Raw genomic sequence first — 27,278 nt, forward strand, 5'->3', positions numbered from 1 at the left:
GCCAGGAAGCAGCTGAGGGCCCAGGTGGGCGGAGACAATTGGCGCTTCTTATGGAGTCTGAAGTAGCACCTCGTGCGGGCCGTCGTTTGCTCAGGTAACAAGGCGGGAGCGGGGGGGGGGAGGCTGAGCTTAAAGGGGCCGCCACTGGGGTTCCTCTCTTTCCCCCGGGGGTGGGGGCGCCGAGCACGTTGAGGCGGCGGCGGCGGCGGCGGCGCAACTTGAGGTAATGCCGGAAGTGCTGGAAGAAGAGCCCCGCTGCTGCCTAAACCAGGGAATATGGGCAGGAGCGGGAAAGGTCGTCCTGCTCTCTCTTGGGGCGGGCAGCATGGTGCAGCGGGGCCCAGAGCACCGCAGCGGTCTGCTGTCCCCGGCCATTTCACTGTGCTGCAACAGGGCGAACGCTGGCAAGCCGAGCTTGCTGCACCTTGTTGAACAAGCAACGCAGGGCAGTGCCTCCCTCAACCAAACAGTGCTCGAATTATTGAGGGGCGAGAGAGGGAGAGACGTAGGATGATCCCTAACAGTGGTGTAGTAAATTCTGAAGTGCAGGCGCTTCTCACGGCAGTCCCCAGAGCCCCCAAGAAGAGTCCAAAAATGCAGGCAGCTGTGTGGATCCATAGCAACAAACCAGTTCTAGCACTTTTCGTCTCCACTAGGAGCAGGTCACTTGTAGACCTATTGGATCGTAATTGCCTGATCAAGACCGGGTCAACCCAAAATACTTTGCATTACAACAAGGATTGTTCACAACTATTTGTTGTTGAGAAAATTCATCCCCCGCTCCACCACTGGCTCCAAGCTACTGTGAGGATTGCAGCTAAGCTCAGAGGGAACGGCGAAGGCTGTGTCCCTGTGAGTACTGGCTCTACTACAGTTGTTGTTGTTCAGTCGGTCAGTCGTGTCCGACGCTTCGTGACCCCATGGACCATAGCACGCCAGGCCTTCCTGTCCTGCGCTCTCTCCCGGAGCGTGCTCAAGTCCATATTCATTGCATCGGTGATGCTATCTAGCCATCTCATCCTCTGTCGTCCCCTTCTCCTTTTGCCTGCAGTCTTTCCCAGCATCAGGGTCTTTCCAGAGAGTTTTCTCTTCGCATTAGGTGGCCAAAATATTTGAGCTTCAGCTTCAGTATCTGTCCTTCCAATGAGCACTCAGGGTTGATTTCCTTTAGGATTGACTGATTTGACCTCCTTGCAGTCCAGGGGACTCGTAAGAGTCTTCTCCAGCACCGCAGTTCGAAAGCATCAATTCTTCGGCGCTCAGCCTTCCTTATAGTCCAGCTCTCACAGCCATACATTACTACTGGGAAAACCATAGCTTTGATTAGACGGACCTTTATTGGCAAGGTGATGTCTCTGCTTCTTACTATGCTGTCTAGGTTTGCCATGGCTTTCCTCCCAAGGAGCAAGCGTCTTTTAATTTCATGGCTACAGTCACCGCCTGCGGTGATCTTGGAGCCCAAGAAAATAAAATCTGTCACTGCTTCCATTTCTTCCCCTTCTATATGCCAGGAAGTGATGGGGCCAGATGCCATGATCTTAGTTTTGTTAATGTTGAGTTTCAAACCAGCTTTTGCACTCTCCTCTTTCACCCTCAACAAGAGGCTCTTGAGATCCTCTTCGTTTTCTGCCATTAGGGTGGTATCGTCTGCATATCGGAGGTTGTTGATAATTCTCCCAGCAATCTTAATTCCGACCTGTGATTCATCCAACCCGGCGTTTCTCATGATGTACTCTGCATATAAGTTAAATAAGCAGGGTGACAATATGCAGCCTTGTGGTACTCCTTTCCCAATTTTGAACCACTTAGTTGTTCCATGTCTGGTTCTTACTGTTGCTTCTTGACCCTCGTACAGGTTTCTCAGGAGACAGGTAAGGTGGTCTGGTACTCCCATCACTTTAAGAATTTGGCACAGTTTGTTGTGATCCACACAATCAAAGGCTTTAGTGTAGTCAATGAAGCAGAAATAGACGTTTTTCTGGAATTCTCTTGCTTTCTCCATGATCTAGTGAACGTTGGCAATTTGATCTCTAGTTCCTCTGCCTCTTTGAAACCCAGCTTGTACTTCCGGTAGTTCTCAGTTCGCATACTGCTGAAGCCTAGCTTGTAGGATTTTGAGCATCACCTTGCTGGCATGTGAAATGAGCGCAATTGTGCGGTAGTTTGAACACTCTTTGGCGTTGCCCTTCTTTGGAATTGGAATGTAAACTGACCTTTTCCAGTCTTGCGGCCATTGTTGAGTGTTCCAAATTTGTTGGCATATTGAATGCAGCACTTTAACAGCATCATCTTTTAGGATTTTAAATAGCTCAGCTGGAATACTGTCATCTCCACTAGCTTTGTTGTTACTAATGCTTCCTAAGGCCCACTTGACTTCACTCTCGAGGATGTCCGGCTCAAGTTCAGTGACTGCACTATCACTGCACTATAGACTTGAATTACTGTGATGTTGAATGGTTTGCTTTGGATTCGTACTGAGATCATTCTATCGTTTTTAAGATTGTACCCCAGTACTGCTTTTCCCACCCTTTTGTTGACTATGAGTGCTACTCCATTTCTTCTAAGGGATTCTTGCCCACAGTAGTAGATATGATGGTCACCTGAATTAAATTCGCCCATGCCTGTCCATTTTAGTTCGCTGATTCCCAAGATGTCGATGTTCAATCTTGCCATCTCATGTTTGACCACCTCCAGCTTACCTTGATTCATTGATCTTACATCCCAGGTTCCTAAACAATATTGTTCTTTACAGCATCGGACTTTGTTTTCACCCCCAGACACATCCACAGCTGAGTGTCCTTTCGGCTTTGGCCCAGCCGCTTCACTCTTTCTGGCGCTACTTGAAAATTCCCTCTGCTCTTCCCCAGTAGTATATCAGACACCTTCTGACCTGAGGGGCTCATCTTCCGGCGTCATATCTTTTAGCCTTGTGATACGTTCCATGGGGTTTTCTTGGCAAGAATACTGGAATGGGTTGCCATTTCCTTCTCCAGTGGACCACATTTTGTCAGAACTCTCTGCCATGACTTGTCCGTCTTGGGTGGCCCTGCAAGGCATAGCTTATGGCTTCACTGAGTTACGCAAGCCCCTTCGCCACAACAAGGCAGTGATCCATGAAGGGGCTCTACTACAGTACTGATCCCTAATAACATGCACTGAATCCCTCAGGTTTTAGCTAAATCATGCCTCCTCCCACAGCAGCCTAAGAACAGCAGCTCAGAAGGCCATCACAAAATGTAAGAGGGCTGAGCCAGTGTTGGCCCCTCCCTCCTGTATTTCTAGCACTGTACCAAGGCACTCAAGCCTGTTGTATAGTAAGGCATCTTCATAAAATCATCACACATACCTGGGGTAGTATCCAATCTTAGTTCTAGGTTGAGTCAACCCATTGAAATGAATGAGATTTAAGTTATAACTAACTTAAGTCCCATTCATTTCAGTGGGTCGACTCTACCTAGGACTGACATTGGATACAACCTGCTTCAGGCACTCAACCGGCTGCTGTGCAAGTCAATCCTGTAGTGTGCACTACTTGTACAGGAGCAGTGTGCTGCATCAAATCTCTTTACCATTTATATTTAATCCTCAGTTTTTCAGTGGTGGTGAACAAGATTCTTTCAGAAAATTGAAGTCTTGTCCAAATAAGAACAAAAAGGGACACAAGCTTTATTGACAATAAAGAATGCAAAATAAAATAAAAAATGAGTAAAGAGATTAAGACCAACAATAAAGAAGTTCTTTAAGGGTGCAGTCCTATGCATGTTCAGACATAGGGAAGGCCTACAACTCCCAGCATTCCCCAGCCAGCATGGCTGGCTGGGGAATGCTGGGAGTTGTAGGTCTTTTCTCTGTCCATGCATAGGATGCGCCCTAAATCAATTAGAAGCAGAACAACAGCTAGGGAGGTGATTGAACTGCTGGTCAATAACAGAATTAAAGGTGTGCTAAAGAATGATAAGGACATTGCAGAAAAGCTGAAGAATAACTTGTGTGTGTCTGTAGGGCAGATACTGAACTGACTTTTTCAGGAAGGGATTCTAAAGAACTGAGGCAAAGAAATGAAGTCCTAGGCCTTATTGACAAACTGAAAATTAATGAATCACAGGGTCCTGATGATATCCACCAAAGAGTTCTTATAAGTTAAAATTGCTGATCTTCTAACAAAATATGTAACTTGTCCTTAAGATCAGACTCCATGCCAGAGAATTAGGTATTGGTCAATGTATCACCTATTTAAAAAGGAATTGGGGGAAAGGTCCTAGGACATTAAAGGCTGGTTGGATGAATTGGTGGAAAGCATTATTAAATATCCCCTTCATGGATCACTGCCTTGTTGTAGCGAAGGGGCTTGCATAACTCAGTGAAGCCATAAGCTATGCCATGCAGGGCCACCTAAGACGGACAGGTCATGGCAGAGAGTTCTGACAAAATGTGGTCCACTGGAGAAGGAAATGGCAACCCATTCCAGTATTCTTGCCAAGAAAACCCCATGGAACGTATCACAAGGCTAAAAGATATGACGCCGGAAGATGAGCCCCTCAGGTCAGAAGGTGTCTGATATACTACTGGGGAAGAGCAGAGGGAATTTTCAAGTAGCGCCAGAAAGAGTGAAGCAGCTGGGCCAAAGCCGAAAGGACACTTTCGGAGATCTCAAGGGAACGTTTTGTGCAAAGATGGGCATGATAAAGGACAAAATAGGCAGGGACCTAACAGAAGCAGATGAGATTAAGAAGAGGTGGCAAGAATACACAGAAGAACTATACAGGAAATATCTGAATGTCCCTGATAGCCGTGACAGTGCAGTCACTGAACTTGAGCTGGACATCCTCGAGAGTGAAGTCAAGTGGGCCTTAGGAAGCATTACTAACAACAAAGCTAGCGGAGATGACAGTATTCCAGCTGAGCTATTTAAAATCCTAAAAGATGATGCTGTTAAAGTGCTGCACTCAATATGCCAACAAATATGGAACACTCAACAGTGGCCACAAGACTGGAAAAGGTCAGTTTACATTCCAATTCCAAAGAAGGGCAACGCCAAAGAGTGTTCGAAGTACCGTACAATTGCGCTCATTTCACAAGCCAGCAAGGTTATGCTCAAAATCCTACAAGCTTGGCTTCAGCAGTATGCGAACCAAGAACTACCGGAAGTACAAGCTGGGTTTCGAAGAGGCAGAGGAACTAGAGATTAAATCGCCAACATTCGCTGGATCATGGAGAAAGCAAGAGAATTCCAGAAAAACGTCTATTTCTGCTTCATTGACTACGCTAAAGCCTTTGATTGTGTGGATCACAACAAACTGTGGCAAATTCTTAAAGTGATGGGAGTACCAGACCACCTTACCTGTCTCCTGAGAAACCTGTACGAGGGTCAAGAAGCAACAGTAAGAACCAGTCTTGGAACAACCGATTGGTTCAAAACTGGGAAATGAGTACGACAGGGCTGCATATTGTCACCCTGCTTATTTAACTTATATGCAGAGTACATCATGAGAAACGCCAGGTTGGATGAATCACAGGTCGGAATTAAAACTGCCGGGAGAATTATCAACAACCTCAGATACGCAGATGATACCACCCTAATGGCAGAAAACGAAGAGGATCTAAAGAGCCTCTTGTTGAGGGTGAAAGAGGAGAGTGCAAAAGCTGGTTTGAAACTCAACATTAACAAAACTAAGATCATGGCATCTGGCCCCATCACTTCCTGGCATATAGGAGGGGAAGAAATGGAAGCAGTGACAGATTTTATTTTCTTGGGCTCCAAGATCACCGCAGACTGTGACTGTAGCCATGAAATTAAAAGGCACTCGCTCCTTGGGAGGAAACCTATGGCACACCTAGACAGCATAGTAAGAAGCAGAAACATCACCTTGCCGACAAAGGTCCGCATAATCAAAGCTATGGTTTTCCCAGTAGTAACGTATGGCTGTGAGAGCTGGACTATAAGGAAGGCTGGGCGCCGAAGAATTTATGCTTTTGAACTGTGGTGCTGGAGAAGACTCTTACGAGTCCCTTGGACTGCAAGGAGGTCAAATCAGTCCATCCTAAAGGAAATCAACCCTGACTGCTCATTGGAAGGACAGATACTGAAGCTGAAGCTCAAATATTTTGGCCACCTAATGCGAAGAGAAAACTCCCTGGAAAAGACCCTGATGCTGGGAAAGATTGAAGGCAAAAGGAGAAGGGGACGGCAGAGGATGAGATGGCTAGATAGCATCACCGATGCAATGAATATGAACTTGAGCACACCCTGGGAGAGAGTGGAGGACAGGAAGGCCTGGCGTGCTATGGTCCATAGGGTCATGAAGAGTCAGACACGACTTAACGACTGAACAACAACAACAACAACTTGGACTTCAAAAAGCTTTTGACAACATTCCTCACCAAAGACTTCTGAGCAAACTTAGCAGTCATGGGATAAGAGGATGGGTCATTTTATAGACTGATAACTGATTCAAGAACAGGTAGCAGAGGGTAGGAATACATGGTGTAAGAAGTGTGGTCCCCATAAGATCTGTATTGGGGCCGGTGCTTTTTAACTTGTTCATAAATGATATGGAATTAATGATATATAAGAGCAGGAGAAGGCTATTGCCTTCGTATTCTGCTTGTTGGCTTCCTATAGTTGGCCACTGTGGGAAAGAGAATGCTGGATTAGATAGGCCTGTTGTTTGATCCAGCAGGGCTTTCTTTATTTTGACAAGCTGGGCTTTGAATGACCCTGCTTCTCCCCCCCCCCCCCGCCTGTGTAGCCCAGCAGAATTGCTTGCAGCTCGCACACGTGATCGGAAGATCCCTCAACGCTCACATGGTCAGAAAGATTTCATCCCTGATGGATCAGAAGAACAAGAGAAGAGGCTGCATCAGTGCCGGGAAGAGCACTGGCAACTTTTGGAGGAGGAACGTGTGGAGAGATTGTATGTATTTAGTAGCAGCAGCGCATGAGTTTGCCTGGTTTAGTCTTTAGACAATAGCTCAGGGATAGAGCCCCTGCTTTGCATGCAGAAGGTCCCAGATTCAATCCCTGGCATCTCCAGGCAGAGCAGAGAAAACTCCTGTCTGAAACCTTGGAGAGCTGCTGCTGCTGCCAGTCAGTGTCAACAATGCTAGATTAAATGGACCTGTGGTCTGACTCAGTATAAGGCAGTTTTGTATGTTCCTATGACCCCCTGGTAACAGTGCTGGGAAAGAACCTTTATCTTAAACAAGCTTTCCGCAACCTGGTGCTCCCCAGATATGTTGGACTATAACTCCCATCAGGCCCAGCCAGCATGGCAAATGGTCAGGAATGCTAGGAGTTGTAGTCAACATATCTGGAGGGCACCAGGTTGGCGAAAGCTTTCCTGGACCCTGAAGAGCCACTGCCAGTTAGAGTAGAAGGTACTGGGCTAGGTGGATCAAGTTGTGTTTGTTTTATTGATTAATACAAATATTTCTACGTCATCTTTCAGACCACAAAAAGGTGGAGGGAGATCCCAAGGCAGCTTACAACCATAGAAACATATAAATATAAGTTGGCAATAAAATATAATGAAGTAGCGAGAACTTAAAACAAAGTCATTAAAAGCCCATTCAGATCCAAAGAGATATTCAAGCCACATCAAATGCCAGGTGAATCTTAATTTTTGTTTTTTACATTGGCCTAAAAGTCACAAGAGAGGGGCCAACCAAATCTCTCCAGGGAGAAAGTTTCACAGCCAGCATGCTGCAACTGAAAAGGTTCTGTCCCATGCCCCAGCCTGTCATACCTCTGATGGCAACAGGGTGTGGAGCAAGGCCTCAGCTGACGAGCCCATTGGGTGTGCAGGTTTACATGGGGGGGGCGGGGGTTCTTCAAATATCCTGGTCCCAAATTGTCTAGCCTTCCCCTACCTGGGGCCTTCCAGATGTGTTGGACTACAATTCCCATAATCCCTAGCCAGCATGGCCATGCTGGCTAGGGATAATGGAAGTTGTAGGCCAACAGATCTGGAGGGCACCAGATTGGGGAAGGCTGGTTAGGCCAATGGTCTAGGTTGGTGTGAGACAGCTTCATATGTTCTTTGCCAAGGCACTTTTGGTCATTTTTGTAGGTCTTTCTGTTGGCTTTATGTCTGGTTACTATTTTCAGCCCCTGTTTCATAAATAACGCATAATGGTGGCAAATTGTGGATTAATTAACTCATGATTTCCTGACGTTGCATACCACCACCATCTGAATATGCAGCATCTGATCAGCTCAATTACACGTTGCTATATGAAGTGCCTACCCCCAAACTATGGGTTAATCGTGGGTTAAATGACCCAAAGTTAACCTACAATTAGATTAACCCATAGTGTCTGGGTTTGCGGGTCACACAACAATCTCCAATCGGGCCGATTGGAGGTTGCATATTCAAAATGGCAGTGGCATGCACCACAGGAAAACGTGGATTAATTAACCCACAATTTGCTTCTGTTATGTGTGAAGAGGGCCATTGGGAGACTGAGGCACATACACAATGAAATAATGTCACCTGTCCAAAATTCAGATCTATGATGCAGCTGAGCAAAGAAACAAAGGATCCTATCTCAGTGTGCCGTGGTCCAGGCATAAATGAAACATTTCTCCCTAGATTATTTCATCTTAAGCCCATTCCACATGGACACAGAATGGCTCCTGAGAAAAAGGCACCCTTTGCCTTGTATTCTAGGTATGGCAAGGTTAGGTTGAATGCAGAAATGGTAGGAATTTTACATGGCAGGAGCTGCTCCTTGACCTATTTTCAGAAGGTGAGAAGGTTGTGCTTTCAACTAAGATGAAAATGGTTTCTTAACCCTTTTCAATTAAGGGAACAGGATATGTTGGATAAAGAGAATATAAATTCTTTTGTAGGGGAAGTCTGGTGAAAGCTGAATGGAAGCCTGAGGAAAGTATTGTGGAGCTGAAATCCCCAGCTGTAAGTGGTGCAATCTCCTTTTACACTGGCACTTCTCACTGACCCTTTTTTCACGACATACTGTGGCAGAGCATGTTGCTTGGAGCAGCAACGAACTCCAACCAGAGCTCTGCTTCAGTTTGGAACCCAACATCCAACGTTGAGTTTGTTTGGGGTCCTGGGCCTTGTACGGTATGACTTTGCCACATGAATAATGTATAATCATCTCTCTCTAGCGCTGTTTGGTGTTGAAGTTGCTTTTGCACTATTGAGTTTTGTAGCAGTTGTGGTTCTGCTTGGGGCTAACTTTGGAAGCTGCTATGGTCCCTGGAGAGCTGCTTCTCCAGATGGGGCAGGCGAGCACAATGCTCAGATTATTTGGGGTCGGGGGGAAATGGGGGCTCTTAACTGCATCCATGAACCTCATCCATGACTGTTCCTAATTATAGCTAAATCATGCTCCCCCCCCAGCTTTCCAAAAACATTAGCTAAGGGGATCAGCCCCCCATTGCCCCTCCCCCAATAATTCATGCCCCGAACGTGGATAGACAGCCTGAGTAAACAGAGCAGCACAGAGCTGGAGACCTGCCTGCTGTCCTTAACCAGGCACATAGCTACAGCGAGACATGGTGCAGCGATCTAGACAGGGGAGCTGTGGAAGGACTCTTGAAGAGAGGTGTGTGTGTGTGCACGGGGTGAAATCACACCCCCTGTAGCCTTCTAAAACGAATGGGGCCCTTCAAAAATGGTAGGATCCACCTGTAATTCATGCGCTGGGCTCAGCTTCTCCTCTTTATGGAGCCCTGAGCCTGATGGAGGGGCCATGGCTGCATCTCAAAGTGGAAGGCAGTCTGGGAAGAGTCCAACCTTTGAGGCTTGTCTCACCCTTTTGGAAGTGTTTTTGAAGGCCCAGGACTAACTCCAACAACAAACACTTGTGTTTTTGTTATTGTTGACAGGGGAAATTCTGGCAAACTATGGGGTTTGTAGTGCACGGAAAGCAATGCCTGCTGCCAGAAGAAGCCCTGTATCTTCTGGAATGTGTAAGTAGATCAGACTTGGAGGCTTATGAAGTGTGTATGTGAGATGGGGCAGGGGTGGGCGGGAGTGGGGTTTTGTATAGGGAACATCTTTTAGCACTTCATAGAAAGGTTCCAAACACTATGAAACCACCTGCCACAAAATAGATTATGTAGGTTAAGCAAATGTGCATAATTATCCGGAGCACAGGATTAAGGTGTGTGCGTGTGTGTGCGTGCAGGGAGAGCACGCACATAGAATGTGCACAAACATAATCACACTCTGCAAGAAAAATACACTTAAAATGCCATTCTGGGTGTTATGCCATATTCCATCATAGCCAAAGCAGCGGGGTAATGGCTCTGCACATACAGAAAGTAGTTGACATCACTTCCTTGTCTTATGGTGCTTTAAAATGAGGGACATTTAATATACCATAGTCACTGTTGTTTCTGTTCTGCTTACATTGTCCGATTGCCCCTATTCTTCTCCATGGCTGAGAAGTGGGCCTTTTCATTAGCAGCACCTCTGGGATGCTCTCCCATGTGTGGTTTGAGAGGTAGAAACTGTGGTGAGCCTGAAACACCTCTTCTCCATATCCCCATGGAGTTGGGTTTTGCAGGCTGTATTTCCTGTACATTGAACTTCTGTCTTATAGGGATCCATTCAGCTGTTTTACAAAGACCTGCCTATGTCCATCCAGGAAGCCTATGAGAACTTGCTATCCCAGAAGTTGGTAAGCCTGCTGAAGTACCAGGTATGTGTCAAAATTTGGTGTAGTTAATTGTAGCTGGTGGAAAAGCATTGGGAGCCCCATTTCACATCTGTGGCAATGAATATTGGAATTCTACAGAAAGCACAGAACCAAAATTTGGGACTGTAGCAGCCAAGGCAGGAGAAGTATTAAGTTTCTCCAGTAATTGGAGGATTTTCTCTCGCTCCTCTGTAATTAGCAGCTGCCTCTAGTCTAAACCAAGCCAAAGGAAACAATCCTGTATTTGGAGATACAATTACTCTAGCATGGAAAGATGTGTGTGGATATACCACTAGGGTTTTGGGCTTTACTGCTTATCAAACAGTTTTTGTAGTGACCTAGAATTTAGCTAAACAACTTTAATATTGCCAGCCCAGGCTTTTACTTGCAAGGAATATAGTGATCTTGTCTGGACTATGGTGTTGTGGTGGCTTTCCATAAAGCAGGGCTGGGCAACTTGTGGCCCTTCAGATGTTTTGGCCTATAGCTCCCATCATCCTTCACCATTGGCTATGCTGGCTAGGGCTGATGGGAGTTGTAGGCAAAACATCTGGAGGGTTACAAGTTGCCCACCCCTGCCATAAAGAGCGGGGCACATTGAAAAGGGAGGCAGTATACTCATAAAAGACATGGCTCCAACACTTGCTAGACAGCTTTTGGGGAGCCATGGTGGGCACTTGGCTATGTTCACGAGGCATGCCATCCTAGGCATTTCTGGACCATCCTAACCTTATATGGGCCAATGGTCAGTGTGTAGAATGTGGATTAAGGAGGCTATCATTTCCCTAGTTTGTCCATGGACTTGATGGTTGATCTAAAACAAGGTAGATGGAGAGTAGTGATGATTTTGTCAAGGCCCTATTGTTAAGAGGCATAAGAGATTGTAAAGCATTTTTCATACTTAAATCTATATCAATGCTAGATAATCATGCCTGCCCTGATGGCTACATAGTCCTTTCCTTTTTACAAAAAGGATAATTTTAGAGATATTAATGCAGAGTTTCCGTGGTACTGCTTAGTTTATTCTCCAAGCCTATTCATCCATTTCTTTCTCCCTAATTATGAGAAGTTAAGATCTTTGCATAGATGGTGGTATAAGGGCTCTTCAGTTAAATCTGTGACATTTCTAGGTGGCTGAACAATGAACATGCCTGGTTTATGTTTAGGCGAAAAGGGTAAGCATCTCTAGCTTTAAAAAGTGCTACAACATGTGAACCACCATTCTTATGATGCCACATTAATGCCTTAACATCCCAAAATACTTACAGTGAAATCCTAAGTGTGTCTGCTCAGAAGTAAGTCCCACTGTGTTCAATGGGCCTTTCTCCCAGGTAAGTGAGTATAGGACTGGAGCTGTAATGTCCTGTGCTTCTCCTTATGAAGGATGCAAAGCAAAATCAGTCACAGGGTTGTTTTAATGTGTTTTAAAAAGAGATGTACATGTGACATGCCAGAAAGCTGGATTGGTTGCAGCATCCTCTTGTGTGTACCCCTGATGGAGAATGCACGTCTGCTACCATGTAACACGAAATATGGCTTTCAGTCACAGATAATGTCGAACCCAGTTTGGTCATGTGTTCTTGAAAGAATACAGAGTTATGTTCTAAGATGGCCACCTTGCTTTTCATCCCTGTTTTAAGGTATTCAGCCACTTGAAGAGACTGGGTTACATCATTTTGAGATTCCATCCCAGGTAATTATCTGACAGTGGTCTTTGTTCCCCCCACCCTTGGCTTGCAACGCCCCCTCTCAAAATTTTCCCTTGGGCACCACCTTAATTGAGCTTGCTCGCTCCTTCTTTCCGTCTTTAACCTCTTTGCCTCCAGGGCCAGTCCAAGACGTTTTGCTTCCTGAGTGGAAGCAAACACAGTGGTGCTACCTCCACATCCCGCTTACTTTTCACACAACACACTAACCCACACGCAAGTGGTTGAGTGTTGGTTGATGTTGAACCGTGGGTTGTTTGTTGAACTTTGGGCTAGTGTGTTGTCTGAACCCAGGACATTTTCCTCAGGGTGGCTTGTTAACCACGCTGAACAACCCAACAACAAAGCATGGGTCCTCAGGGTGGCTTGTTCAAGAAAAATAAGCGACACTGCATGGTTAACAAGCCACCCTGTGGAAAATGTCTGGGTTAGTATGTTCAGACAACATGCTAACCCATGGTTCAACAAAGAACCCACGGTTCAACAACTACCCACATTCAACCACTGAGTGTGGGTTAGCGTGTTGTGTGAACCTAGTCACTGAAGCCAGCTGGACTGGCAATTGAAACATATGTCAACACTTGAGATGGGATAGTGCCCTCCACAATTCCTGAGGCAGCAGACTAGTATAAGGGGCCTAGAACAGGTTGTGTGGCACACACAGCTTTGAGGCAGCCATTGCTGCCTCCCAGCATTTGCAACCTGATGCGATCACCTCACTCTGCCTAATGGTAGGCATAGCCCTGTCTGCCTCCTAAGATTAATATACATCTTTGCCATCCTTTGGGTCTGTTGTGAGACCTGTAGATGCCCTTTGCCTGCCATCTCTCTCTTCAGTTTCAAATGGGCCTGAGGATTAATCAGTTGAAGAGGTGATACCCAAGAGGAGGGAAAGTTTGCTTTCTTAGTACAGCTTGTGTACTTAGTACAGCTTGTGGCTGTTTCTGCAATGTTAACATTTTCAGTGGGATGTTCTGATGATTTTTTGCTCTCTCCCCCCTTTTTTGGTTCCTCTGCAGTGCTGCTCCAACACCTTACGAGAGGCAGCTGAATCTGGAGAGCCACTGCCAAAGTAAAGAGAGAGGCTGCCACAAGAGGACAAGGAGCTCCAGCCCTTGGTAAAGCCATATGGAGACTGGGAGGGATGCCCTTGACAGACTAACCCTAGGTGGGCATGTTGTTGAGGACCAAGAAATGCAGTGGTTTTGTTCTTGTTCCCACCCTCAGCATGTTCATACTTGTCTCTTGCCATAAGGGCTACAAACTTTCATTTAAAAGATGCAAGAACTAGATACAGCATTTCCCACATCAAATAGCTTGGTAAGCCAGTTGACCTGATTGATTCCTTCCAATGAAGTGTTTTTATGATTCTGTGGTAGCAAAAGATAATCTGGTAATGAAGGAATATCCATGCTTCAGTCCTTTTCTCTTTGGTTAGGTTGCAAGACAAGAAACCCAAAGCATCTGAGAAATCTCAGGAATGCCAAGAGTCACCCAAAAAGGCCAGGAGGCATCATGAGAGTCCCAGCCTCCCAGCATCAGAAAGAATGACGATGTTGGATCTTGAAATGTCAATTGTGGAGCCAGTTCCATCATCCAGTGTCACAAGAGAAGATGATAAATCTCCAGCTTGTTCTCAAGATGACAAAGAGAGATCTAGCAAGAACTCTTGGGAGGGCCTCGATGATGTCTGTCCGTCCCGCTGGGATTTCACCACCATTGTTTTCCCCAACATGGGTGCTGATTGCCCACAAATGCGCCTGCCAGAGCCTGATAAGAAGCTACTCCCAGAGAACATAACAGTACGAGAGGTTGATGCAACCAGATGGCACAGCAAGCTAAACCGGAAGCGTGAGAGGCTGACCCGCAAGGAGCGGGAACAGCTGAAGTGGGAGAGCCGGTACAAAAGCAGCATCAATGAGGATAAGGAAGTCAGGCGCTGCTCCACCTGGCGGGCGTACAAGGCCCTTCTGGAAAAGAGGAGAGAGGGGAAGGAGAGGGCCTGTTCTGCACACCTCTGGGGACAGGCAGTCACCCCGCTGGTGAAGCCAGACCACGGGCTGTCAACAGGTACGGTTGATTTCTGGCAAAGAGAGAAGAACTGTTTGTCTTTCGTCTTCCTTGAAGTAGAGAGGTGACCTAAAATGTCACATTTTTTGACCAGAAAGCTCTATGCTCAGAATTAATGTCTGTGCTTGAGTTCAGTTGATGCTCCAAACAGATCAGTGGTACAAACATACAAGCGTCTTTGGCTTTCTGGAAGGCCAGATAAAATGTTTATAATGATATAAGGGGATGTGTGTCACTGGTTGGGTTCAACACTAAGTAACACTAAGCCAAGTAAGCAGCCTGAGCTGCCATGATGGGCTAGCATGTCGGGGGGGGGGGGGGCATTTTTCCTGCCCTTGATGAGTTAATTCCCCCGATTAAGTCACCCTAGGAACCCACGCTCTGCAGTAAGGGTTATTTTACCTATGGTGGGTTAGCATGTTGTCTGTCGCACCAGCATGGGTTACGGAGATTGCTTACAGAACTGCTCAGCAAGAGTGGCCAAAAATGCTGCCGCTGCCACTGCTCTGCTCCTCTCAAGCAGCCTCTATTCTCGCCATAAAGGAAGCTGGGCTATCTGCCCAGCTGGGTGGGAGTTCTACAGAAGGAGGAGGGGCAAGGGGGTGGTGAAATAAACTACTTGTAGCTTGTTTGCCTGATTGTCTGACGGGAGCATGGTAGGTTGTTTACATAACCACCTACCCAGCACAGCTTGCCACCCACCATGGGTTAGCGAGACATTTGAACGCAACCTGTGTGTGTCTCCGTCAGCACCGTAGTACTAAGACTGTGAAACCTAGACACTTGAAACTTACCGTGCATGCTGGGGGAACCTACAGGTGTGCACTTGGGTTTTTTTGGTTTTAAAAATGTATTAATTAATGTTAATGTGTCTGTATGTTTGAAGCCTACACCACCATCTTTAGTCACTAGGTGGCAGTCTTTCACACCCAGTGCATAGCTTTGCAGAGGATACACTTTGAAGTCAGGGGAGAGTAATCGAAAGGACAGAGTTATAGAGATGCCCCCTTCCTCTTGCTGTGGGGCACCCTCCCTCAGGGGAATGGAGTTGACAGATCCCTCCGTCAGGGGGCTGCAGGGTCATGCCTAAGGATGCCAGTGGGTGTGGCTTCACTCATACAGGATGGGCACAATGTATCCAACCAACTCTGAGATCTACATAAGTTTGCTTAAACACTTTGCTGTATCAAACTAATGACTATTTCAACCTGTGTGAAACTGGGCCCATTATTTAGTAATTAATGGAACTATCTTCATCATATTAGGTAAATACTGGCAGTTTAACAAGGTGAGAGCAGCTATTTTTGAGAGAAGTTTCCAAGAGTTTTGTTTTGAACAAAAAGTAACTCTGACTCCTTTGTCCCTGTGACAGATTTTATTCAAAACGTGTTGGACTTTATATTTGACATTCATATGCAAAAATAAACTGTTTAAATTAAACTATGTATATACCACCTTTCAGGGGTGGGCAATTTGTGGCCCTCCAGATGTTTTGGCCTACAACTCCCACTGTTCCTCACCACTGGCTATGCTGGCTTGAACTGATGGAAGCTGAAGGCCAGAACATCTGGAAGACCACAAGTTGCCCACCTCTGGATTTCAGGGAGGTTTACAACAAGAATAAAAATATAGCAATGCAGTACTAATCACAAAACCAGAAAAAAGATAGCAGTTTAGTCCCAGGTTCGGGCTTGCCCATATCTTTCTTGTGTGTTTGGTTTTCTGCTGCCATTCCCACTTTTTTTCCCATTGAGGAACAAAAACTGAGCAGGAACTCACAACCAGCTTGTCCAGGCTTTTTTGACTTGAGATTTTTGCAGGCTTCATTTCTGAGGAACCAGTTGTTAAGGCAAAGTGAGTGGAATCATTTTGTTAGTCCCTAGACCCCAGAGGCAAGGAACCTTTTTTCTGCCAAGGGCTATATTCCCCTGGGGGCCCATGCCAGTGGTGAGTGGGGCCACCCTCTCTTCTCTCTCTCTCTCTGCGCCACCTTTTTTTTTTTGCCCCCATTTTGACACTATCTTCTTGTCTCCCTCTCTGCCCAGCAGGTTGTCAGGGGAGGGAGAAATTCTTCTTGCTAGTGGTCTGAATTCATCTCTTGCAGAAGGCTGCTGAGTGCTGCAGGTTGCCCACCCCTGACTGTCCCTGCTCATGAGGACAGGAAACTAGCAAGAGGCTTCTTTTGTCAGCTTCATATCGTGCTGCTGAGGGTACTAAGAACATGCAGTTTCCAAATAATTAGAAGAAAGAAAACAGGTTGTAACCAACATGGGTGGGAAAGAGACTGTGTTGCTTGTTGCTGGTCATGTCATGTACAGGTTTTGATGGAGACTCATGACACTTGCACAACTACATTCCACAGAATTGCCTTAGAATTAACTTTACTGCTCAGGTGAAAAGCCTGCAGTTTCGTTTTCAACCCTGGAAAAATGCAATATCCAGCAATTGAAGTGAAGCCTTGAGGGAAGATGTGTGTGTAAATGAGAAACTGATGGTAGGGGCTGGGAAGGTTGCACCATGAGCTGGTTGTGTGGAAATGCCCTTGAGGGTATGGCACAAATTGCACCTTTTGTATTTGCCTTACAAGCAGCAGTAATATCTTAAAAGAGAGGGCAGGGTAAACATTCTGCACTTGCAAAGCAGAGTAGCGTTGAATCTAACATACCTTAACACCCAGACTCGCCTTTCTCTTACAATTAGTCCTCGTGGATATATAGAAGTAATTAACTATATCCAATGTCACACAAGTAGAGTTCAGCTTCCTCTCCTTCGCACCCCCTGCCAAATCCCAAATTTCATATCATTCATTTTCATTTATTACATTTCCATACCACTCATCCCAACAGTAAAAATACAATATTGCACATAATATAAAAAGCATTTACATACAAACATATAAACAGACAACACACGTGTGCGCACACAATTTTAGCAATCAACAATAAGAAATCTTAACCTGGCCCCAGGGTCTTAACCTGGCCCCCAAAAGATAACCTTGGTGCCAGGCGGGCCTCACTGGGGAGAGCGCTTCACAATCGGGGGGCCACCATTGAGAAAGCACTCTGCCTTTTGGCACCTGCTTCATATTGCAAATCTGCTTTACTTCATTTTTATGCCTTCCATTATCCAAGTAATTAAAATGGGACACCATCTTGAAGCTTGAGAAAACTGATACATATTTGCAAACCTATTTCTGTATCCAGAATGTACATTCTACTGCAACATAATTTCGGTTCTGTTTGCACAGAACATTTCTAATACTTTTCTTAGCAAATCTTCTAAGCCACGGGTGAGCAACCTCTGGCCCTCCAGATGTTTTGGCCTATAATTCTCATCAGCCCTAGCCAACATAGCCAGTGGTGAGGGATGATGGGTTGTAGGCCAAAATATCTAGAGGGCCACAAATTACCCACCCCTGCTTAAGCATAAAAAAGGCGGAAGTTTCACTTGGCCTTGTTGAAGATGGTGTGTCTGTCTGAATGATCAGAATGCCTCAGTAGCTGACTACACAGAGAAGATAAGTTCCTTGAAAGCCACATGCCCCTAATCCAAATCTCTCCTGTTTTCTCCTGACTAGCCGATGTCCTCCAACAAATCAGCGTGTTCCAGCCCTCCCACATCCTGGATGAGGCATCTCAGTAAGTATCACACTAGAAAGCTAGTTGAATGCTTTCAGTCTGTCTCAACTTAGGTGAAAGCAATTATATTATATAACTTGTATATTTATCCTACCTTTTAATGAATATATATTATGGTGCCTCACAAATTTAGAACAACATTATAAATTATATGCCAGACACATCATCATAGAAGGGCCAGCATTCAACACTTACACCCCAAATGGACATGAATCCCCTTCCCTTAGTTTCACTGAAGAGCCTGGCAAAACATACTGTACCTGAAGATTTGCTCTCCCATTTTTCCCCTCTGGCACATCTGAGGGTACAGGAGAACTTTCAAGCCTTTGTACTGATAATTAACCTCCTCAACAGACTACAGAACAATTGCGCAGACCTGAAGATCGATTTTGATGTGTATCAAGCAGATGCAGCTTCTAGGTTTAAGAAGAACGACCCTGGGAAGCCTTGTGTCCGGATGTGTGTTCGGAGGTACTAGGCGCTTGTTGGATTAATTATTTCACAGAACTGCATATTCTAATCTCTTACGGAATTTGGTTTATAAGTCAGCTAACATGGGGAGCCTCAGCCTTTGTTCAAAAAAGGAAGTGTTTTAGTTCTTGTGGGTTGCATTCATAGTGGCTTTTTAGAAGACTATAGCCTCAACTGTTTAAAATATGTGGAAGGAATGTTCCCAGCAGGAAGTGGAGGCAAGATCAGTCACAGAGTGTACCTTTATTCAGACAGGAGATCATGCCACCTGGGCAGCTTCCTGCTGTCCTTGAGCATTCATATACATGTATGTATGTACGTACGTACGTATATACATGTATGTATGTATGTACGTACGTATATACATGTATGTATGTATGTACGTACATATATATACACACACACACACACACACGTATATACACACACACACACACACACACACACTCTTGTATACTAGCTTCTCCGGTTTGGGTTGGTGGAAAAGAGGAAACTTAAAGACACAGGGAACTATCTTATTAGTGACACTCTTTGATTAGGGGCAGAGACACAGCTGGCTGTAGAGCAGGAGTAGGCCATATGCGGCCTTCTGCTGCTCCCACATTTTCCACTGTGTTGTTGTCCAAAAAAGTGGCAGTTTGGCTTGAAAACAAGGTGGGTGGGGAGAATACACGTTGTTTGGAAGCAGAATCACATTCCTGAAGTCTCCGCAATTGTGGCAGGGGAGGGGTGCTCCTGGTAGGTTCCAGTGGGGCTATGCACCCCGCCCAACTCCCAGAAGTTGCCTAGTGTATGGACTAAGTTGAGGATTTCAGAATCCCGGCCTACCTCAACTGCTGAATGCCCCAGCTCTATAGTTTCTGGCTTTGTGGCCAATACTGGCCACAATGCGAGATCCATACGCAGTTCTCAGAGTTCTCTAACCATGGGGATTTGAAATTCATTTTTTTTGCTGGGCGGGGGGTGGGATGAAAAGTAGATGTGCAGGATTTTGCATATGCCACCAGACAACTAGATCATAGGAATATAAGTTTCCTGACCTGTTTCCAAGCGATACTGCCCCAGGATGTGGCTTTTTAGAAAATCTAGTGCATTTACAATGGAGAAAGATAAGCATTTTTCCCTTTGTAGGTTTGATGAGCAAATCCCATCCCTACGGGCAGTGAAGCAGCTTACTTACCAAAGTGGAGATGTCCCAGTGGTCTTTGCACTAGTAGACAATGGAGACATCGCTTTCTACTCTTTTAAGGAATTCAAGCTGCCAACTGATGTATATCCCTGACATTGCAGCTGAAATTTGGGAGAAGCATCTTTGGGACTGGTGTGTGTCTATACAAAATGTTACTCAGGATTTGATTTCTCATTTGTTCATCTGGATACTGCATTGGATCTGACTACCAGCACTGTGCCAGTTCCACGTAGCAAGAACCTGCCCATGCACAAAAGCAAAGAGCAGTTCAAATTCTCTCCCCCCCCCCCCCGGACAAAAACACACAACTGTTTTGTTCTTTTAAGCTCTAGTCTGATCATTACCTCTTCTTGTGGGCCTATAGGATGAGCACCATTAAGCTTAGCATTATGCTTCTGCCAATCTGGAATGGCTTATTAGTTAGTTGGTGCCTGGGTTCCACCAAGTAGCAGAGCCAGAGAAGAAACAGCCACTGTTGAATGATGGTTGTTTCTAGTCACAGCCAAACACAGCCAGTGAACATATGAGGATAGTCTTCTGTTACTGAGCACATAGGCCAATCATCAGGTGCTTTTTTTTAAATCTGCCACAGAAAGGGAAACTGTAAAATGCTGAGGACTTGCAGAATCAGCAGAAATATACCACTACCTTTTTGGGGGGTAATTCCATAAAGTTAGTGAACCTTGAATTATTTAGTGCTCAAGTCATGACTAGACTGCCATGATCTGCTCCTGCTTTCCAGCTGTGTTGAGAATCACTTTCTCTATCACCAGGTTTATTTATAACCCTTGGAATTTTTTTCAGATACCAGATTTCTTTCTTTACTATGACATTTCTGTGATAGTTGGACCCAGCAGTGTTGTCAGGATAAAAGGAACTGGATGTTTTTCTGTTAAGGAGTAGCTTTCATGAGGAATTTTACAAAGAAATTTTAGAGGCAGTTTTATTTTAGGAGGTTTATGGCAATAAGTTGAGATTAAGAGGCTAAAGCAATAAAAAAACTCTTTGTGTTAACACAATGGGTGTTGTGTGGTCTTTTAGGGTACTTTCTATGATATGCTTCCCCTAGGCAAAATGTGTGTGGTGTCCATTATGTACTTATGTCAATTAGTTTAGGGTTTTCTTACTTGGTGATAAGTTTGCAGTTTGCTACTGTCAGCATTTGCTAACAAGTGAATTCCCAGATATCCCAGAATGCGCTGCATATTTTCCCAAGCTGTAGAGGAGCAAGCAAAAGTTGTTATGCATTTAGCAGCTTTGTCTGCTACTGCTCCTTCGTGATGGTTACCTGGAAGACGAAAAGTTAGATGTATGATCAAAGCTGCCTTGCTTTCCAGTATGTTTCATATGGGACAAAAACCAACCAAGATGTTCAGACTGTGTGCCATAATATAAAAACTAATAATCCAAACATAACCACAGTACCATTATGTTTGTCTGGTGAGTGTCAACATTAAGCATTTACCCTTTTCCTGTATTCTAGCATTTGCTTCACCCATCTGTGTGCTCAGTTTGCTGAAAATTATTCCTTGCTTATATAGCTGTTCTGCTATGACAACACTTTAGTTACTTCTAACTGTTCACTGACCCAGTTCACACATTAGCAACAGCACCATGGTTTTGCCCCATTCCAGCATTCTGCCTTGGAGTTATTGCTTCCAACACCCCCTTTCTGGAAGGGACTTTACATAACAAGGGAGAAACTACTCAATATCAAAGAAGCACAATAGCAGTTTAAGAGAGCAAGGGAAAAGTGAAAGAGCACTTTAGGGTGAGTTACTAAAGTTAGCCTTTAACCCTTTCATTGCAGGGGAGTGAGATTTGTTTCTTACTTCTGAGTAAACATGTACAGAAGGGGGGGGGAGATATGTTAAAGATTAAAAGCAGACTACCTAAGCTGAGGTTGATTGGTTCTATGAAGACCTACAACACCTTCTAGAACTAACACCAAAAAAAGATGTCCTTTTCATCATAGGGGATTGGAATGCCAAAGCAGGAAATCAAGAAATCACCGGGATAACAGGCAAGCATGGCATTGGTGTACAAAATTAAGCAGGACAAAGGCTAAGAGAGTTTTGCCAAGAGAACACGCTCATCATAACAAACACTCTTTTCCAACAGCACAAGAGGCGACTCTACACATGGACATCACCAGATGGTCAATATTGAAATCAGATTGATTATGTACTTTGTATAGAGCTTCTCCATCTTTGGCTGCAGTCAGTAAAAACAAGACCTGGAGCTGACTGTGGCTCAGATCATGAGCTTCTTGTTGCAAAATTTTGGCTTAAATTGAAGAACGTAGGGAAAACCACTAAACCATTCAGGTATGACCTAACTCATATCCCTTGTGAATATACAGTGGAGGTGAGGAATAGATTTAAGAGATTAGACCTGATAGACAGAGTGCCTGAGGAACTATGGACGGAGGTCTGTAACATTGTTCAGGAGGCAGCAACGAAATCCATCCCAAAGAAAGAGAAATGCAAGAAAGCAAAGTGGCTGTCTGATGAGGCTTTACAAGTAGCTGAGGAAAGAAGGGCAGCAAAAAGCAAGGGAGAAAGGGGAAGATATATCCAACTGAATACAGAGTTCCAGAGAATAGGAAGGAGAGACAAGAAGGCCTTCTTAAATGAACAATGCAAAGAAATTAAGGAAAACAACAGAATGGGAAAGATCGGAGAACTTTTTGTGCAAAGACAGGCATGATAAAGGACAAAGAAGGCAGGGACCTAACAGAAGCAGATGAGATTAAGAAGACATGGAAAGAATACACAGAAGAACTATACAGGAAAGAGCTTCATGTCCCTGATAGCCATGATAGTGCAGTCACTGAACTTGAGCCGGACATCCTAGAAAGTGAAGTCAAGTGGGCCTTAGGAAGCATTACTAACAACAAAGCTAGCAGAGATGACAGTATTCCAGCTGAGCTATTTAAGATTCTAAAAGATGATGCTTTTAAAGTGCTGCACTCAATATGCCAACAGATTTGGAACACTCAACAGTGGCCACAAGACTGGAAAAGGTCAGTTTACATTCCAGTTCCAAAGACGGGCAACGCCAAAGAGTGTTCAAATTACCGTACAATTGCTCGCATTTCACATGCCAGCAAGGTTATGCTCAAAATCCAACAAGCTAGGCTTCAGCAGTATGTGAACTGAGAACTACCGGAAGTACAAGCTGGGTTTCGAAGAGGCAGAGGAACTAGAGATCAAATCGCCAACATTCGCTGGATCATGGAGAAAGCAAGAGAATTCCAGAAAAACGTCTATTTCTGCTTCATTGACTACACTAAAGCCTTTGATTGTGTGGATCACAACAAACTCTGGCAAATTCTGAAAGAGATGGGAGTACCAGACCACCTTACCTGTCTTCTGAGAAACCTGTACGAGGGTCAAGAAGCAACAGTAAGAACCGGACATGGAACAACCGATTGGTTCAAAATTGGGAAAGGAGTACGACAAGGCTGCATATTGTCGCCCTGCTTATTTAACTTATATGCAGAGTACATCATGAGAAACGCCAGGTTGGATGAATCACAGGTCGGAATTAAGATTGCCGGGAGAATTATCAACAACCTCAGATACGCAGACGATACTACTCTAATGGCAGAAAGTGAAGAGGATCTAAAGAGCCTCTTGTTGAGGGTGAAAGTGGAGAGTGCAAAAGCTGGTTTGAAACTCAACATTAACAAAACGAAGATCATGGCATCTGGCCCCATCACTTCCTGGCATATAGAAGGGGAAGAAATGGAAGCAGTGACAGATTTTATTTTCTTGGGCTCCAAGATCACCGCAGACAGTGACTGTAGCCATGAAATTAAAAGACGCATGCCCTTTGGAGGAAAGCTATGGCAAACCTAGACGGCATAGTAAGAAGCAGAGACTTCACCTAGCCGACAAAGGTTCATATAATCAAAGCTATGGTTTTCCCCGTAGTAATGTATGGCTGTGAGAGCTGGACTATAAGGAAGGCTGAGCACCAAAGAATTTATGCTTTTGAACTGTGGTGCTGGAGAAGACTCTTACAAGTCCCCTGGACTGCAAGGAGTTGAAAACAGTCAATCCTAAAGGAAATCAACCCTGACTGCTCATTGGAAGGACAGAGACTGAAGCTGAAGCTCCAATATTTTGGCTACCTAATGTGAAGAGAAAATTCCCTGGAAAAGACCCTGATGCTGGGAAAGATTGAAGGCAAAAGGAGAAGGGGATGGCAGAGGATGAGATGGCTAGATAGCATCACCGATGCAATGAATATGAAATTGAGCACACTCTGGGAGAGAGCGGAGGACAGGAAGGCCTGGCGTGCTATGGCCCATGGGGTCATGAAGAGATGGACTTGACTGAATGACTGAACAACAACAACAAACTAAGGTGAATGAGTGTCCCCCCTACTGCAGTAATGTGAGGGGTTGCTGCTGTACTCCTGGGGATTTTCTCAATGGGAAAAACTACTTCCATTGGGGAAACAAGAGGGAATGGGGTGTCCTGCCCCCTTTACCACAGGGCTTCCAGGTCATAGAGAGACACCCAGGAATTAATGCGGGAGGGTTGGGGGGACATGGCACACTGTGGTAAAACCGCCTGGGAGCCACTTTCAGTTAAAAAGTTGGAGTAAAAGGAGTTTCAGAAAATGTGGCTTTCAAGAGAGAAGTGGCTGGTTGGCAGTGGATTGGTGAAATGTCATCTGTCACAAAGGAATTCCGACTCCTCTATCTTCACACTAAATTGCTCGTGAAGACAGAACCTTTGTCTTCAGAGATAAGTAAGATGGTTACATCCACTGGTCCTCTGTATAATAATGATACAGCTCTGAAATGGAGGCAGTAAGCCTGTCTTAAGGAACTTTTTGATCATGACTATATAGGAGGTGAGTAGATCCAACTGCTTTATTTGTGAAGAGACCATTTCCTTTGAAAAGAATCAGGAATAAGAGAAGAGTACGTTTTCCTGCTCAGTTACTGCTGCCACTTTCCAACCACCCTTGTTCCTGTTCTCAGTCTCAAACTGAACTCTGGGTGACTGAATTAGTGAAACTGCACAAGACAATGCATGAAAGGGAAGAGCACTCCTGAATAAAGGATCTTTAATATTATTTCAACCCAATCTATGGATCTTCTTACTCACATGGGTCTTCTCACAGAGATTTCTTCCTCCTGAATCAGGATGGATAAAAATGTAATGTTTGAAGAAATGTCAAGATTGAATTTTAACATTTGAACTGAATTAAAAAAAAAAAAATCATAGATTTCTCTCATTTAAAAAATGTAGTTACAATTAAGTCTCATAAACATGCTAAACCTACACTTCAATCTCATAAAAATGAATTAATGGCTCTATCACATTCCTACACATTGATAGGTAATTCAATCAAATATGGGCATTCATTTTAGTTTTTATCTCATAAAAAAATAGCTCTATCCAGCCTAACTACCAACTCCTGCTTTTTTAAAAGTTCTGGACTTCTGGTTTCTGTTTCTCTGACTGAAGTCACATGTGCTAAGCCACAGGCTGGGTAAGATTGTTGTTCTGTGCTTATGTGGTGGAGCTGGACCAAGCAAGGCAGAGGACAAAAAGACAGAACAGAGGACAGTTAAGACAAAAAGACAATATAGCACAGGAAATAAAAATTATTTTTTAAAATATCAGAAAAATTGGATTTTTTAAATGTAAATCAATTTTTAAAAAATGGAAATATTAAGTTACTCTTAAATAGTAACTGAGATAATATGACCCTAGATCTGGATAGAAGCATATTGCCATTCAGTTAATCTGTAAACCGAATCAACGTCTTTACCAGGTACATTGAGTTAAAGGAGACTTTTCTATCCAAATAAAGAACCAATCTGATCAGTTCTCAAATATTTTTGAGAATATTTACACTGTACCCAAATGAAGGCATTTCATTTTCATCTGATGAAAATAAACTGTTTGAGTCTGCCCAGCAACTATCAAACCTTGCTTCTACCTATCAGGCATGGGCACTTCATTTCTTTCATACTTAATTTTTGTGAGACGAAGGCTGGGTTAAGAAGCAGAAAAGAGCAACACTGGAAAGAAAAAAATGAAATTATCCAGTGTGCATCTGCCTGTAATTCCCATACTAAGCCTGCAGTCCTGTACCTGCTTATGTAGGATTAAGCCCCACTGAGCACAGTGAAAGTTATTAAGAGGCACGTGTGCAGTTAACCTCAGTCATGGTGCTGGTAATAAGAAAGACCCTATATGGGAATATTTTAAAGACATTTCCTCTATAGGTAAAAAAGAAAAGCACGCAAAATAAATAAAGTGAGATCCAAAGCCTGCCTGTAAGAATGAAACAGTGTAAATAATACTCTATTTAATTGTAAATTAATGTGGCTTAGTGGTCAGATTTTTGCACCATTTTCCAGGAAATATGTGCAAACATTTCAATGGGAAACGTGATTGAAACCAGTGATTTCAATTGACCTTTTAAATTCAATTGATATAAATCGCCTTGATTTAAGTTGATCCATCCTGTCCCAGACTGAAAGTTGGTACTTGACGAGGCGGGGGAGGGAGGTGTTCTAAGGTTAGAAGAGGAGCCAGCAGAGTTCATACACTTTCGGAGTGACTAAGGGCGCAACCCTATGCATATTTAGATAGAAAAACGTCCTACAAGTCCCAGCATTCCCCAGCCAGTATGGCTGGCTGGGGCATCCTGGGAGTTGTAGGCCTTCTCTCTGTCTAAACATGCATAGGATTGCACCCTTAATAGCTTCCTGACCATATGTGGAGGAAGTCTATAAATCTGCACATCTATAAGTTTAAGTGCAGAGTTCAGCCTCTAGTGCATTTTTAGAGAATCTTGAGGATATCAGTTTTATAGGATAATCCTATGGCTGCAATCCTAAACACACTTATTAGGGAGTAAGCACTATTGAATTCAATGGGATTTACTTCTGAATAAACATGCATAGGATTACACTGGAAGGCTGCAATCCTGTGCACAATTACCATGGGCCTAAGTCACATGGAATTCACTAGGACTGACTTCTGATTCTGAGCAATCATGGATGGGATTGTATTAAAAGAGGATGCTTTTCTACTGATGTAAGATTGTGATGCCCCTTCCACAGACATTGTCTTCAGTGCAAAGATTCAAGGCCACCATGTCTGAACTATGAAACAAGAGGGCTAAATGTGCAAATAATTCACAATACATATTTAGGTCATATCTGGCTAAATATATTATTCCCATTTTACAGGTGGAAAATTACCCTAAGCAATAGCTACTTGCCCAAGACCATCCAATCAGCTCTTCAGCTAAGCTGGGATGTACTCTATATTTCATCAAATATTCAGTGTGGACTATGGGTATTTTCACAACTTCAGCATCAAGATAGCCTTCTTTCCCTTCTCCCCCAGCTGTATGGGATTGTGTGTGCACATTAAGGCTATGTAAGTCTCTGTGTTAGTCATTACAAAATAGCATGCGCTTCATCACTGTTCATAATTCCCCCACCCCTTATTTTAGAACAATGTCATTTCTGAGGATCCATCATGTTAGGCCAGT

At 44.3% G+C, this 27,278-nt stretch overlaps 1 protein-coding gene across 2 annotated transcripts; it reads left to right on the forward strand.

Moving 5' to 3' along the window:
• Window positions 1-30: 30 nt before the first annotated feature.
• Window positions 31-27,236, forward strand: TSEN54 (tRNA splicing endonuclease subunit 54). Of its 2 annotated transcripts, none has more exons than XM_084838084.1 (11): window positions 31-94; window positions 6,750-6,914; window positions 8,852-8,915; window positions 9,854-9,937; window positions 10,573-10,671; window positions 12,309-12,361; window positions 13,394-13,492; window positions 13,813-14,444; window positions 18,022-18,082; window positions 18,437-18,553; window positions 26,971-27,236. In XM_084838084.1, the coding sequence occupies exons 1-11, from the start codon at window positions 51-53 to the stop codon at window positions 27,155-27,157; spliced, it is 1,605 nt and encodes a 534-aa protein (XP_084694210.1). In that variant the 5' UTR covers window positions 31-50; the 3' UTR covers window positions 27,158-27,236. The 2 variants fall into 2 exon arrangements, with proteins under 2 accessions (XP_084694210.1, XP_084694211.1); XM_084838085.1 differs by lacking the exon at window positions 26,971-27,236 and adding an exon at window positions 19,685-20,759.
• The last annotated feature ends 42 nt before the right edge of the window (window positions 27,237-27,278 follow it).

The sequence above is a fragment of the Heloderma suspectum genome, chromosome 2 (assembly GCF_057233095.1).
Source record: "Heloderma suspectum isolate Gila_16-S chromosome 2, 16-S_ref, whole genome shotgun sequence".
NCBI lineage: Eukaryota > Metazoa > Chordata > Lepidosauria > Squamata > Helodermatidae > Heloderma > Heloderma suspectum.